This window comes from Phalacrocorax carbo, chromosome 5 (genome assembly GCF_963921805.1).
Source record: "Phalacrocorax carbo chromosome 5, bPhaCar2.1, whole genome shotgun sequence".
In the NCBI taxonomy this organism is placed as follows: Eukaryota; Metazoa; Chordata; class Aves; order Suliformes; family Phalacrocoracidae; genus Phalacrocorax; species Phalacrocorax carbo.
The window spans coordinates 7,473,459-7,490,158 of NC_087517.1; the positions used below are offsets into that span (position 1 = coordinate 7,473,459).

Consider the following 16,700-nt stretch of genomic DNA (forward strand, 5'->3'; position numbering starts at 1 on the left):
GTGTAGTTAGAATTTCACAGTTTATCCAGGAAGGAAAATAAAAGCCAAGCCCAAGAGAAATACTTCCACTGGTAACCATTGCCATCACCCTGCACACAGGACTAGCTGTCTGCTGTCCATCCCATCTGTCCAGGTGTCGGCACATCCTCCTGAGCAACTCTGCTTTTTTAAAAAATAATGAGTCACACACTAAAAAGAAAGGAGTTGGTTCTGTGAGGCTGTTATCAAATGCTGTCAAACAAGGTCAGAGGGTTTCCAAACCTGACAAACCACCAGAGGCCCAGGAATGCTGCAACTGTGGGTGCATTTTGGGACTCAGTTACTGCTGCTGACATTAGGACATGATCCTCATTCATTCTGTAACACATGAAGACACCACAAAGCCCAATACAATGGAAAACCAAATTTTAAGAGCTGCCAACTGTTTGGTATCAAAATATAAAGTCCCAGAATAAAATTTTTAAGCGTTCCAAATTTACAACAGCTTTTCACAATATAGAAAAGTATGGCAAATATAGCAAATATTTCTGGGAGAAGAGAAACCTCCAGACTAAGGCCACCATCCTTCCTTGCTTCTCCGCTCTACCTCAGCCAGCTGATGGCTCTCCTCCCCAGCACAGGCGGGGAGGGACCCTGCAGAGCCTGGCTGCTGCTGCTCTACCTCACCCCAGCCAGAGATCAACCAAAGCGTCACCACTGATCTCCCAAAACAGGAGAAAAACCTTTCTCATCTCACAAAAACCTTACATAGTCGAGGTAACAGAGTGGGAAAGAATATACTGAAAGAGGACTGAGGTGTGTATGAACAGAGACATCACTGAAGCACCACGAAGGATGGGATGGGGCAAAAAAAGGTGAAACCCAGAAAAAAAGGAGTTACTGGGAGAAAAGGAACGAAGATTTTCTGACTAGTATTATACGGATGATGCAAATTCGCCTCCAAAATTAAAACCATACATGAACTCAGTGTGAACTCTCTCTCTAAATTTGCCTTCTCCAGCCTCCAGTTGCTCACGGTCAGGATTTTGCCAACTGTGAGGAGCAAATACATGTACACTTAAAAGGTGTGAAAGCCAGAGCTGCTGCCAGGGAACCAGCCATTACCTGACTTGGTATTCCTTATAGCACAGTTTGACTAACGTAACTTTCTCTAAAGAAAATAGACTGGAGCAATCATTTCAGGATTGTAGGCAGTCTCATAGGGGGAGCAGAGAAGATAAAGGACATTCACTCGCTTCTCCTCCAGTCTAGAAATTGGTCCCATTTTCACAGAGGTCGATAGGAATATTCCCACTGATACCTGATCAAGTTTGACTAGACCCTCAACTGCCAGCAATACAGCATTTAGTGGCTTAAATTTATACTTCAAACTAAAAAAAAAAAAAAAAAAAATGAACACCAGTGTAACAACTTTTTGTCTCAGTTTCTTCATCCAGAATAAAATTCATTAATCTCACCAGTGCCATGAGGATGAATTTACTGAGGTTTATTTTAACAACTTCATAAAGCAGAAACAGCCTACAATATAGTTCCCTCAAAATAAAATTATTCTTGCTTACAACTCAAAAAGATGTCTCATTCCTCTATTACATGTCAAATGCAACTGATTGCAAAGCTGCCTCTGGTACAAAACGTCAATGTTATGGAACCAGAGACTGAAAAGCAATAATCATTACATCTGTACTTACTAACCCAGGGATTCTGAGTCTTGTCTGGAACATTAGGTTAGGTGGAGTCACATGAATGGTAACTTCATTTCCCTTTAAATGCTTTTACAGCAGTTATCAGGTGAGCCACGTGTGCCACAGCATTAACAAGAAACAAGAATTCCTGATTTTGAGTAGATAAAATAGTAGTACATACAAATCACAGTCCTAACTGACTGTACTAGAAAACTAGAGTTTATCTAAGATCACAGCCCGGAGGGTAAGTGATCTCACATTTTAAAGAGTGATCAAAACTTTGCATTCAGATACCAGTACCGCAAAGGAGATTTAAGTCTGGCCTGATCTTTACTGAAACACCTGAAATACCAAACAAAAACCTGTTTTGGGGTCTTCTTTAAAATTAATATTGCAAGCCCCACTTCTCAGCAAGACAATACCTACAATACCTCTCCTAATGGATTCGAACCTATAGTGACACTCTGGCCAGCAATCCTCCTTGCTATTTGCAAAAGCCTTTGAAGTATGCAAAGACTGAATAGATTTTTCCTGCCCTGAAAATCCCTCCGCTGCTCCTACTACAAAAGGCTAAATAGATAACTTTGCTGACCTTACGGTGAACAAGACGTAGAACTGGCAATTTCCATCCTTCTGCTCAAGGGAGAATTACATGCAACCGCCTAACAGAAAGTGAATCTACCTTGTACCTGCTCATTCAGAGCCTCGAAGTCAAATTAACTGTGACACCAAGCAACACAAAGCCAAATGTGAAACCATGCTTTTGCATGAAATTCAGACACAGTCTTTCATGTTGCACATGAATTTAGGACAGTCAAATACAGATACAGTCCAGACGTGCAAGACATTTGCTGATCTGAGGCTGCAAACCAGACATGTACTTGCACTGCTGCGGCTGCATCCGAACCAGCAGGGAGAGGAAGGAGGTCTGGGGGACAAGAGATACTACATAACCCTTGGTTTTAAACTAACTTCCAACGTATTAATTTATCAGGTTAGTTCTCCCTCTTGGGAGTCAATCTAGTAGCTGTGATATAGTAGGGGACTTATGTGATTGATGCTTTTTTCTATGTTACACGCTTGGATTGATAGTGTAAAACTACAGGAATTGTTTCACAACCTACCTTACATTGCCTGCAGCTAGTTAGCAGAGAACAGCAGCACGAAGCTTAACTCACTCAAGTGGCAGAGAGCCCTCTTACTCTCTTGTGTACTGGAGGGGAATAAACCACATATTAAAAAACCCACTAAACCAACGGAAACCTACTCATGCCTCTTTTACACTCACACAGTCCTGGAGCTACAAGCAGAAAAGGAGGAGGGAAACCTGCCCCACATACCACCCCTACTGTGCAGCTCCATGTCCCCCATGACTGTATAACTGCAGGCTGCTGCCAACAGAGGTGTGCTGCTCTCCTCCATCTCCAGCCACGCTCTCCCCGACAGGGTACAGTAATTGTGCGGCCCTAGGCTGAACCACACCACCCTTCTGTTCTGGACAAAAAGTCGCTCACCAAAAATCAGTAAATATTCCAACAGCTCAGTGCACCTGCGCTACATGCCTTACAGTCACACAGTCATCACATCCACTGCAAGGAAATGAGTGGAAACATGTCTATCAGCAGGAAAAAGGAGCAAAACCATCCAGGACTGTTGCCTCAAATGTGTATATTCTTCTTGGATGAAATGGAATAGCGCAGGAATTATTACAAGTTAAGGAAGGATCACAGTTCAAGGTAGTAAATAATGGTTAGGCCAGATCGGAGGGTATTAGCAATGAGTGCCTCATTGACAAGAACCTCCTAAAAGAATACAAATCAGTAGAACTCCACAGACTGACAACAGAAACATCCTGCTACAAAGAAGGGTGAGAAGATAAGGGAAGGCCACAGATGTGAAGTCACCAGTGATAAAAGGGAACATCTTGCCCCGAAAGGCACTGAAGCAGGGTAACTGGCGTGTAAGGGACTAGAAACTTGTCTCAACATTGTTGGCAGGACAGTTTTAGCCACCACAGCAACTGAGCAGGACAGTTTAACTGCCACGGCAACCCAGCAGGACAGCAACAGAGCAGGACAGTTTAACCCCCAAAGCCTCATCACCACGACAACCAGGACAGTTTGACGGGAGAGGAACACATATGTTGCCTCAGAGCACAAAGCCCTAGTCCTCTGCGCATGTGCCTGGGCCCAGGGTCAACTGACCACATATGGCGGGCTTGGACCCTCTAGACCCTCTAGTGACAGTACTGGGCATGCGTCCCTACCGCCGAATGGGAGGCATGGGTGTGCAAAGAAGTTCTGAGAACAACGCTATAAAAGGTGAAACCAGCAGAGACCCTCAGAGGGGAAGGGAAGAAAGGAGAACATTCTCCCACCATCTCTGAAGATACGTCGGACTGATGGGATGCTACAGATCCGTGGTGGTAGCTGTCACAACTCTCTCTCTCTCCCTTTCTCACTCTTTTCTCTCTTTCTCTCCTTTTCTCTTGCATACTTTTTGTTGGCCAAAGTGACTTGGCACTTGACTCCGTTTTGAGTCTTAATTCTGTTTCTGAGAATGTAAAAGAAACCTAGTCATGATAAAACATTTGAGTTAATCAGAAGTTAAGCCCAGGCACCCACAATCACCCAGCGCTACCTGAGGTCAGTTGGAAAGCAAGAGGGTTTAACCTCTGCCAAATTGTTCAACCCAACAGTGGATCGTGACATGAGGGAAAGGTAATTCCGGCAGTGGGAGATTGCGACCACAGACTCAACTGAGGGACAAAACAACTACCCTCCCACACCCTTTTTAAGCACACACAGTGAATTAAAATCACTGTAGCTTTAAAACTAAGCGGAAAAAGATACAGACCAATGGAAGATGAGGATGCTCAGTCGGGTCAATGATTATGTGTTAGATAGGCATGGTGTGTTAACCATCATGTATAAATGTCAAAATGAACTCCAATAGGTGTGCTTGATTTGTGGAAATATTCCACCTGGCACCCTGCGCAGAATAAAACAGTGTCTCCTCTCTAAATACACCTCGTGTGTTTTGGGAGTTATTTTAAATTCCAGGTAAAAGAACCAGCGCATCATTAAATCAAGCTGGGCACAGCACAGACGTCATCCCCAGTTCCTTTTCCCAACCTTATCAATGCATTCAGAATGAAAGGTGAATGCATTTCCTTACATTAGAGGATTAGGCAGGTGGTTACCATTGAACCTTTTATGCTGAAAGGACCATCTCCAACATTATTAGCCACATTAAGAAGCTATCACCATGCCCATGCTGCTGGTATGGAAGGCAGCACCAGGAGGAGACAGGGTACCGCTTCAGCAGCCAGGCTCTTCTCTGGCAACTCAGGAAGGCTCCTGAGAAGTGTCAAGCCTGACCAGGGAACACAAGCTCAAATCCACAAGCTGCAGAGCAAGAAAATCCTGAAGTGAGCTAAGCTACGCTGATAACACATTTTCATTTTTTCCCTTTTTCTAACATCTCCCATTCTGTAATCAATGACCCTATCCTCACAGGCTGCTGGAATAAACACTACCTGCTCTTTGCACTTGGCTAATCATATTAGGGTCTAATAATGGATACAGTCCTGCCCTGTTTATAACAGCATCCAAGCACTTTACTCCCCTAAGGAAACTGGCAATCAGTGTTAACAGGCATGCTTCCAAGGACTCATACTGTATTTTAGGGTCCTCACGGGCTGCCAGTCTATTTTGGATACTGGTGATACCTTATATTCAAACCGTGCAGCAGAAGCTTCTTTGGCAGAAGAAACACCAGCCCCCTCTGCAGCAGGGCGGTAAGGAAGACAGGGCATACCTGCCTGCCCTACAACAGACCAAAGGGAAAGGGAGGTGGGAAGCCTATAATCCAAACACACACAGGGCTTTGGTGTCTAAGATGTCTAAGTTTTGGTGCCTCCTAAACGTAATGCCCTAGATCCTCTGTTTCAATTCAAAATAAATGCTGACTTCCATTTGCGCTACCTAGGCAGACATTGAAATGTTAGGGCTACAGAGGCAGCTGGCTTTCAGCGCAATTCGAAAACAGAAGAATAAAGCTCAATTATTATTGGGCACTATTTCTAAAATGTTATTGAATGGAAAAAAGGCAGTCACTGTTCCTTTGTTTCATCTGCTTTTAATAAAAGCAAAGGAAATGAGAGACAAAACTTTTAAAGAACACTAGAAAATAAAATCTCCTCCTTCTCCAATAGCTCAGGGATTTGCTTTCAAGCCGTAGCACCGAGGCTTGATTCCTACATCTGCTGGGAGGAATGTGAACACACATCTCCTCTCCCAGATCAGAATCATAACCATCAAATAGCATTTCCACCTCCGGACTGCAAAATTCTGTATTCATCCAGAGAAGCGAAGAATGTCAACACTAGAAACTGCAAATAATTTTTTCCTAAAAACATTCAACAGCACAGTGGTTAAGCACAAGCCACTAGGAAATGGATAATGGAAATTCAAATTACAGAAGCAAACAAAAGAGCTGAATGTTGCTCTACCTCACCCTTGATGGATGGGTTATCCCTTGACTGAGTTTGACCTGAATTTTCACTTACAAAGGCAAAGTAAACAGAAACCCAAATCCAACTCTATTATATCATTGTTGTTATCTTACACGTAGAATGAAGAGCTTAAGAAATATGTGCCTAAAAAGACTCCTAATCCAAATAATAATAATAAAAAACCCCTAAAACTGTTTGCTTCTGGCTTTAATTTCTAAGTATGCTTAGTGAGCACACCCATCAGCTTAGAAAATCAGGTTAAATTTATTTAGGATTTCAGTGTCTAGCTATGCACACTCATTTCACTAAATTACAATTTAGTGTTTAGTGTTCAACGTAAATAACTTGAAAAAAAATAAAAACCAAAGCAAAAGGAGAACAAATGCCTTTGCCTCACTATTCAGTAGATTTTTACAACTGTGACAAGACAGAAAACCAAAAAGAACAGACATTCCAGCACATTAATCTCTTGCAACTTTTTCAGAGATTTTTTTTTTTAATACATGGAAGTGCTTATGTATGAATTTGGTGCTGGATATGAGATTTAACACAAAACTATAACTTTTTTCTTAAAAAAAGGAAATCTGAGTTCTATCTGAAATAGTAATGAAAAGAAATTACCAGCTTTTTAAAATAAAGACAGCCTTTAAAAGCTTCAAATCAGATCCATAAAATAATTCTAATTTGATGTTATTCATTTTCACAAATATAAAGTTTCTACATCAAAATTGTTTCTGAGCAGAAACATACCTGTCTCAAGGGCTATTCATGTTCTGCTCTTCAATTGTCTTCAAGTGTTTTCAAAAAGGTCTGTCCCTCCCTTTCCTCTTCCCTTCTCCCTTCCCCTTCCATTCTGACAAACGTAGAACCTCCAAACTGAAACAGTATTTCAACAAAAGCATTCCCCAGCTCTTTTTCCCTGATACAGCAAATCCAATCTTCCATGCGCTTGTGCTCCTCTCCAAATAATTCCCATTTACAGTTTTTACCTTTAAAATCGCTAGGATTTTTGCTTGCACCTTTAAGGCTGGTACAGACACAAAAATCTTTGTGGGACCAATTAAATGAAAAAAATATTTTCCTTATAATGCAAAGGATTCTTTGCCTCCTTTTTGCGGGGTTCAATGGCGTAACTTAAGCATTAGTGAAATACTGAAAACAAATACCAGGCACATTTCCCACCGTTGCTCTCTATTTCACAAGAGAAAGGACAACCCACCTGCCATTCCCAGCAGTCACAAACTTGTTAGCCAACAGGCCAGTAATCCGGAGTCTGTCAGAAGTGAATGTGTTCAGTTTTCTAGTCTTTAAAAACCAGCTTGCACCCAAGCCCACCAAAATCCAACTTTTGGCCAAAGGCTGTTCTTTCACGCAAGAAGCGTACCCCGGTACCCTCTCCCATCAGTGAGCACAGCGGCTCCTGCTCCTCATCGGCCTCGCTGGCTCCACAGGCCTGAGATTAGACAACACTAAATTAAACAACCTTGATAATAAATTAGGCATCTTTGCCATTGCGTGATAAATGAGGAGGTAAGATGAGCATATGGTTCCTCTCCTCACATGGCCTTCAACCACTCGAGGTGGTTAGCTGATCGCTCCCATCACCTGCCACTTTCCTGCATGAATCAGGCAGCGGCGGGAAGCAGGGTGGCTGCAAAGCCCTGGCACACCAGCTGCTCAGAGCCCGCCACTAAAGCACACCTTGGGATATTCCTCTCTCTTGCCTCAGTTTTCCAGAAATTTAATTTGCATCTCTCATTGAGACTTACTCAATGGTGTTAGTCGAAATAGGGAACCTCAGCCAGGAAAATGAAAAAAGCACAAATAAGGCACTTCCTTCCAGTTTTACAGCAGACACATGGCTGCCTGCCAAACCCCGCTACAGGGTTATGCAAATGCATTTACTCTTCTTTATCAGTAGCCAAAATATCATTGCTCTTGTAAAGCGACATCTGCAAGGTCAGGTCCATTCTTCAGAAGAATGGCAGCAAATATGCTGCACAACAAAACGAGGAGGATGTTACTGGAGGATGCTTGAAGGCAGTCATTGGCAGTGGTATTTGGTATCAGTGACACTCTAGCCCTGGAATTAAACACGGACTGGATTTTAGGCTGGCTTTTTAGGTTTGGATTTTAGGTCCAAGAGGAGAAAGGAAAAAGTATGTGACTGTCTGGACACTATTATGACACGACCTTTTGTCCTCTATTCAATCAACGGGCTTTCCTCCTGTATTTGGAGTAAGAGTAAGGGATGGGTCAGACTCAGCTCTCTGCAGTAAATCTGAGGCATGGACTCAGCACAAAAAGTCTGGTAGGAGGTGGCTAATGGAGTTGTAGATTCCCCCCCAAAAAAAAAACCAAAAGCCAGAAAGGAGCAAGGAACAAGATAGCTCGATCAGGGGTAGAGTCACTAAAACTACAGCTCCCAGAACCGTCTGCACTGTCACCCAGAAATTCAATGTATAACTCACACAGTAGCACAAGAAAGAGAAAATATTTATAGAAACAGTGCCTTCCATTCCCCATTCTTACAGCAATTATAGCAGTGAGCATGTAAGGCCAGAACGAGTGAAAATCCAACGAAGTCAGGATCCCCTTCCCAGACCTTCTGATAAGGAATGAGTTGCAAGAGGCAGAAGAAGCGCTAACAAGCATTAGCAGACATAAACCTGCTGCTGGTCGCACAGCAGCATAAATCACAAGTGACTCCATTAAAGTCAAGCAGCTACATGAGCATAAAATCTGTATATTTAGAATCAGCATATATTTAGAGAGAAGTAATAAAGTCAAGATGTTAGAAAACTGCTGGAACAGTTCACAAAGCTCAACTTCTTTTAACCAATTAAAAAAAAAAACATCCGTACTTTGCTGCAGGTGTAATAGAAGGGGTAAGAAAAAGCCTAGAATGTATATTTTCACCTCAGTATGTGTGCAAAACCACTGCAGACATTAACAGGGGTAGAGAATTGGACATAAAATAACCCCTTCTCACTGCAATTTGAGTTTGCGCAGGTGCCAGGAGCTGTAGATTACTGAGAAACAGATTGATTTCCACAAAATACAGGAGCAGGATTTTTCAAGAGCTTTTAATACCCCTGAAAAACAGAACATAAGTTCTCCAGAAGTCTTTACTTTCTCAGAACTCAATCAATTTCTCAGTCATCCGTAGCTTCTGGCACCTGCCCAAATCCAACCTGAAGTCAAATGGCAGAGCTTAGATAGCTTAAATTTAAAAGCCAGAAATTGAGAGAATAAATCTTTCCATTATTTGCTGCACGTTACTGTAACCTTCACATCTGAATTACAGCAAAACAACCTACATAGACTAAGGAAATTGTTAGATAAAACACATGAGGACAAGAAAGAAAAGCAAGTCATGTATCTAGTATCAGCATCCAAGAGTTACACCCAGATGGGAAGTTTCCTCAGTAAGCAGGAAGGCAATCACAGTTTGTTCACTAATACATCCTTCTAAGAAATACCTTCTAGTAAATTCACAAGGCCAAACTTTCCAGATTTATTTTATCCACTACTGGTTTGTAAGAATGAAGCAGTTTAAGCCGGTGCAATTTTAGCCTCTTCTGCCAAATATATGCAGGCAATGACCGAGAATGAAACCTCCCTCTCCCACAGCCAGGGCCCAGCAACGGTGCAAACTGATATATAATCCCATTTCCTCGATGTCTCCTCAAAACAACAACAACAAAAAAAAAAAAAACAGAAGAGAATTATTAAAAACATAAAATGAATTCAACAGTCACAAATCGTGGAAGCATGCAAAATATTCAGCATATGTTAGCTATACCAGAAGGGAATTAAATCAAAAAAAGACCATAAAGAAAACACATAAAAATTTGCATTTAAAACTCAAGAAGGCGAGCACATTTGCTGTGGTGCTGCCATGCCAAGCAGGCGCTCTGTCAAACAAATCCACTGGGGATGAAATATAAGACAAAGCACCCTTACCTCAGCATGGCATTTTTTCCATCGCTCCTTACACACCTGACCTGCCTGGTTTGGTAACCGATCTCCACCTCCCGGGGACGGAGGTGGGGTTTATAGCCTTGAAGTCTGGACATGCTTCGCTCTCCAGAGTCCGAACCAAAATCCAGCATAGTCCTCCCTGCAAGGTCGACGTCTTTAGGATGGGGCAGCCGGCATTCCCCCCAAGACCCCACTCGGAGGCTGTAGGTGTGCTCCTCCTCCCCGAGAGGACAGGCGAGAGCACCACAGGCTCTGGACTCGGTCAGATTTGGGCACGGAGCACCCCCATAGAGAGGAGGAGCGATGACTGCCCGTGTCCGGTGCTGCAAGCTCTTGGTGCAGCCCGTGCCGCACTCGGACCAGCTGGAGAACTCGGACACGACGCAGTCCCGCGGGCATGGCACCAGGCAGGCTTGCTCAGCAGGTGGCTGTGGTGTGAAATATTCACATATTTCGTTGGCGACAATGGTTCTGTTCAGCTTCTGGAGGCAGCGGACGCTCCGGTGCTGCAGCCCATGCTGCGCGGTGATGCAAACCTCACTGCCAGCAAAGGGGGCAAGCCCACACTGGTCCCATCCTGAAACCTCCCACTCAAACAGCTCCAGGTGCCAGTCACAGACTTTAAAGCACCTCCTCTGGCTTTCGGGTTTGTTCTTCTGGTCGCAGTTCGCGTGATACGTTGTCCAGCCCTCCACGTGGGTGCACCAGATGGCCCGACTCCGAATGCCCCCCGAGCCACAGTCACCTACGCACCGGCCCCAGTGACCTGCAAAAGAGGGAGCGTTGAGAAATGCCATGCAATAGTCCTGCCACAGATCTGTCCTCATACGCAGGAGCATCCAAACCATAAGTTGCCATGTATTAAAAAATAACAGCCAGCCGGTCCCTAAAATTGTATAAAAGCTTCCTGAAGGCTGCAAGTCATTTGTCCTCCCAGTATACTCCCATCACTACGCCACTCAGCGAGACTTGCAGGAAAAAAAATAATGCCCCACAACATCTCAGGTTAAAGGCACAGCAGGCACGTTTCTGTAGGAGTAAAATGCATCCCAAAGCCCGAGGAAATAGGAATCTTTAATTTCACTTGTACAAATGAATATAAAAATGATCATAAAGGAACAACAATCTAATAGGAAAAGAAAGTCAAGTTAGATAAGAGGAAAACAGTCTTAATAGAGCAATTAGTCAATGGAACAAACTGCACTGGGAAGCAGCCAAATCATCATCCATAGCGATAAAATGGTGAGGATAAATACTATGAAAACAAGAACATACTCTTAATAGGAGTTTGAAACGGAGAAACTGACTTGATATGCTAGTGTATGTACTGCAGGACAGGTCCCGCAGGGTGCTGCTCTGAGAGCAGAGCCCCGGTAGCAGCGAGGGCACCTCACGTGCATCAACTTCAGTATTACCCTGGGATGTGCATCGAGCAAGTAGTTTCCATTTGCAGCACTTGGCACTATAGACGCGGTAAAGCTAGTTATTTGGGAAGAGAAATGAAACCAAAATTAAACCCAGCAATGTCACTTTTAGTTCTCAAGCACATATATATGTAATCGTATGAATCTTATCTGAGGATTTGCAAGTGAACTTAATCAGACAAGGCTAAACAGAAAGATTTTTCTGTGACAATATTATTCAACAAAAATCCACCAAGACAAAAAAACAATCTGAGGGTTATAAAGTACAAAATTGCTTGCAAACTGAAGAGAAAAGGTAGGGAAAAAGCACTCAGGTCATATATGAACATATTAAAGGGATTCAGATGATCATGTCTCAAGAAGGTCTTATCTCATTTCTAAGTTTAAAAACTTTCCAGTGCCTCATAACAGAGCCATTTCACTCAGAACATTGCACATGTAATTCTCACTTGAAAATACCCCGCAACTACCCTACCTTTTGTATTTTTCCAAGGCATAAAATGCACTTACAATAAATAGGTCGATTTATATTAAGAAATGCTGCTCCAGCCAAGTTTTTAAAAATAGATTCTAACAGTACTGGAATCAGTTACATGCTTACACTACAAAACCAAACATACACATAAAAACCAAAAACAGCCCCATAATGGCTGCAATTATAATACCAGGTATTTCATTCAGCTGATGGCCGTTTTGTTGGTAATCCTGTTGTTCTTTCTTCATGAATAGAGGAGTTAGTCCTCCAGAGGTAGGGGCTTGACATTGTGTAATAAAAAATAAAAATAAATAAATAAATATTCCTGTTCTTTTTTCATTGTTAATAAAGAAGGAAAAGTAATTAGGAATTAGATATAGCCGAGCTTTTCCTCCAGCACATCCCGCGCTCCTGCCATGTCCCTTCTGCAGGCTCTCGTCTGCCTCCAGGCCAGGACCGCAACTCTGCCCTCGGTCTGGCACCTTCTCCGGTGGTGGGCAGGCAGCGGGCAAGAGGGGTTTGCAGATTCGTCAGGGTTTAGACAACTCCAGCTTCTGTTGAATCCTTCAAGCTATGTGAAAAATCTTTGTCCCTTTTATGCCTCTATTTCACACCAAAAGATACCAGTGCAAGGTAAGGACTCAGCTGTGACACGTATCTTCAATGGGAAAAGGCAGCATCAAACTATGCTGTGCCCTACAAGCTGTACTACACTAACGACAGGCTTTCAACAGAATTCAATGTGCTTAAAATCTGAATATTCAAAAAAATGAATCTTTAAATGTGCTTTTGAAGTTCAGTTCCATGAAGAGGTCCACTGACAATTTAAATGTTCATCCTCGATACTTGACCTTGATTTAAAAGAATATTCTTACACCAATGCCAACAAGATTCAAAACCAGACACTGGATTACGTATTTATACTGTCATCTCACTAAAACTAACAGTCAAAATTCAGACCTCAAGTATTAGGTGGCTTTTCATTAATGGAGGAAAGTAACCAGCACAAAGACTAAGCACAGCAATGCAATTGTATCATGAGCTTATTTCAGCATCTATTTCTCTGAAGCAGTTCAGCAAAGGCAGTTTCATTTTTTGAGATGTGGAAGTTTCAGTACAGGTAAAGTTTGTTTTCACCAGTTTGTTTTTAAAGCAAAAATTCAAGAGTAAAATTGTTTCACTTCAGCATAGTGCATAACAGTATTTTACTCATCAGTGGGAGTTTGAAACACATTACAGCAATTAAGGATTTACTACTTATTTCTTAGGACAGCAAATAGCATTAAAAATAGCATTAACACCCCCACACACACCCGTCCCCCAAAAGAGTAATACAAAGGAGCTGCAGCAGAGGACTGGCCAAATTACAGTCATCAAACCCACCACTGCTCTTTCACTACTGCACAGAACTTGCCGCGTTAGTACTTTTTATACATTTCTGGCTGTTGCTCATTAACTACTCTATGCAACAGCTGCAGATTTACCAACCCCTACATTAACAGGATAGAGAGAGATGCAGCAGAAGCCTTAGCAAGAAGGGGCCATTATTTAATATCAGATGTGAATTTAGAATAAAAAATTACCCAAAAAAATAAAGTAAGCAAAGATTTATAAGTAATTACACTATCGTTAGACACATCACAATTTGCAATTATTCTCTGGCAAACATGCTAAAAATGTAGCCTGCTCTTGGCATACCAAAAAAAAAGAAGCATGAAAAATAAGGTCAAAAATTAGATGCAAAACCCATTACTATAGATTTTTTTCACTTCCTGATGATCTCTTCAGGATGCAGCAGTAAACTTATCTACAGTGTTTCATTGCTTAGTTAAATATCCTGTTCAGTAGCTTAAATGAGAAGGATGTAAATACTTCCTAGTCAATAGTCTGCTTTGTAATTAGAATTTAATCATTTTTAGAAGAGTCATGTAAAATTTATGCTTTCCTTGAAATAAATCTGAGTCCATTAAAAGAAACATCTCAGCACAATGGAATAATAGTATTAACTACATTTTATTAAAAACCGACTGCAATTTAGGCATCAAAAGCCAGAACTTCAGAAAGATGCTTTACAACTCCCAGTCTGCAATGGGAGGTCACTGGTAATTAAAGCAGAAAAGTAAACAAAATGAAATATATTTCACAGAGATCTGTCTACAGGAAGTACAAAAAGACGAAGATAAAGTACAGATATCGTCTGTCTCTTAACCACTGTAACCTGAACAGATACTGGATGGATGTTTGACCTCATCACAGCAGGAGACCGGTGGGAGAATGAGAGACTGTGGATGTATGTTGAAACAGGGGAGCTCCCAGCTGGATATAAGGAAAAAACTCATCACTATGAGGATAATCCTTGGAACAGGCTGCCCCGAGGCACAGCAGAACCTCATCCTTGGAGGTTTGACTGAACCTCCTAATTGCTGACTGAGCAAAGGCTTGAGCCACCTGGTATGAATTCAATGTAGACTCAGCTCTGAGCAGGAAGTTCAATCAGATGACCTCCCGTGGTCCTTTCCAACCTGGATTACTCTAGGAAGGAGCATCTAACTGAAAGTAAGGCTTTGTCCACTAGGACTTACTACCGTTCCAAAAAAAGGTTTTTGCCCCCAGAAAATACCACTGAGATCTACAAAGTACCCAGGAACCTGCAGTAGCACAAATAAATTTATTAGTCAACAAAACCAAAGAGAAATTAAATCAAAACACTACTTCCAAAGATAAGAAGTTAAGCAAAATTTGCCTGACTTGTACTAAAATCATAAGACAGTGGAATGTCTTTGTTTATGGAAAACTGTAAACAAAGACATCCTACTGTCTCTTGCAAGGCATCTATAACACTACAAGTAACAACGACATGAAAGGGATTAACAAATCAAGTCAATCTAATAAAGAAAAACTATGCATTGTTCTGTTTACCATCTTTTATCAAACAGAAAGAGTACCATACAGCTTCCCTAATCCTGTTAAAAGCACACAAATAACACTGCGAGTATAGTTTATTTGATGTAGCATGCACTGATTTGCTGTTCCTGCCTGCAAGACCTACCTAAAATTATGCAATAATTATGTCTGAACGGATAAAGTGACATCTGCTCTTTGACACACAGGTCACACAAACATAAGCCAAGCAGGCTATTCAGACAATAATTACATATTACAGACAAAATGAAACACCACTAAACATCAAATCTAAAATAGGAATCCCAATAAAAGCCGCTTAATAAGTACATTATTGCTTAATAAGGATTGCTACAATAATTACGCTCTGTTTAATGTGACATTTACCTTAATTGCAACCATTTCACCAGCTTAGAATTCATTCAACAATAAGCATCTTCCACAATTATTCTGGCCCTGTAGCTATTTACTAATTTGCAAACTTAGGACAAGATCAGCAATCAGTTAAACAGAGTATTGTGTTAGTAATTTATTTCAAACAGGTAGTAGATATTCTCCAAGTCATATCTGATGTATAAAAAAGTAAAGGAACACTGAAAAAATTAATGGATAATCACTGGAATAGTCCTATTTTCTATACTTTTTTAATTCATCTTTCAGTTTAAGAATCAAATTTAGAAGCAATTGTTCCAGACCTTAGCAATTTGTTTTTAAACAGAATGTACTAATTCTTAGACAAAGATCCCCAAATATCATAACAAGGACATATGACTTCATTAGCGCCTGGTTGAAGAATAACCACCAGACATGATCGTAACTCCAGATCACTGCGGTGTTCACTTCAATTGAATACTCCTGCCTGAAATGACATATAACCGCTTTGGACGTCATTCTAGCATCCTTCCACCAGAGCGTGTTTATATGAAATGGAACACTCCAACTCATTCTGTGATTTCTGAGAAGAGATAACAACTGACTCAGAGAACACGTGCGCTTTGTTCCTAACAGCTTTACAACCAATTAATCTTAACTGTTAGTAACAGCAGCAAAAAAATAAGTTCCACTGAATTGATTTCTTCAGAATTGGTTATGAGACTTTTTATGAGATTTATGTAATTTTTATGTAATTTTATGAGAATTATGTATCTTTATGAGACTTGAATGTATATTTATTTATTATGAGCCAAACTGTTAAAGATCATATGAACTACCATATACTCCCCCACCAGTATTTTTTTTTTTCAGCACAATGCAAAGACATTCAATATTATGCCAAGAAAGATATTTCTTATGATCCGGACAAAGATCTTACTACCCTGCGAAAGTCCTATCATTTGCATATCATGCTCTCTCCAGTGTACTCAGTCCAGTCACATCTTTTCTTGCAGACTAAACAGACTAAAATCTTTGGGACCAGCTCCGTACAGACTTTAGGATACCAGACCTGATACACTGAGGTATTTTATATTAAAAAGTAATATCAGTGTAGCTGTTGTAGCATAACTGCCCACTCCCCTGCTTTCTGGAAGAGCCCTCCTTCATACCTCCCCTGCACCTACTGCCGCATCTCAGCCAAAATACAGCTTTTCTTTCTTGCCTGTACTTAACGGTCTCAATTATTTTGCTATTTATTATTAACAGCAATTCAGTAAAACACTTTCTACTATAATTTGTGTGAAAGATACTATACAAAATAAAGCACTTGTACAATTTGCAAG

The 16,700-nt window shown here is 41.3% G+C and overlaps 1 protein-coding gene across 2 annotated transcripts in view; it reads right to left on the reverse strand.

The window, feature by feature from the left end:
• Nucleotides 1-16,700, reverse strand: part of THSD7B (thrombospondin type 1 domain containing 7B) — a 336,705-nt gene that overhangs the window by 209,637 nt on the left and 110,368 nt on the right. For both annotated transcript variants that reach the window (XM_064451039.1, XM_064451040.1), the window contains exon 4: nucleotides 10,165-10,948. In XM_064451039.1, coding sequence (XP_064307109.1) covers nucleotides 10,165-10,948 — 784 coding nt within the window. The remainder of the gene's footprint in view (nucleotides 1-10,164; nucleotides 10,949-16,700) is intronic.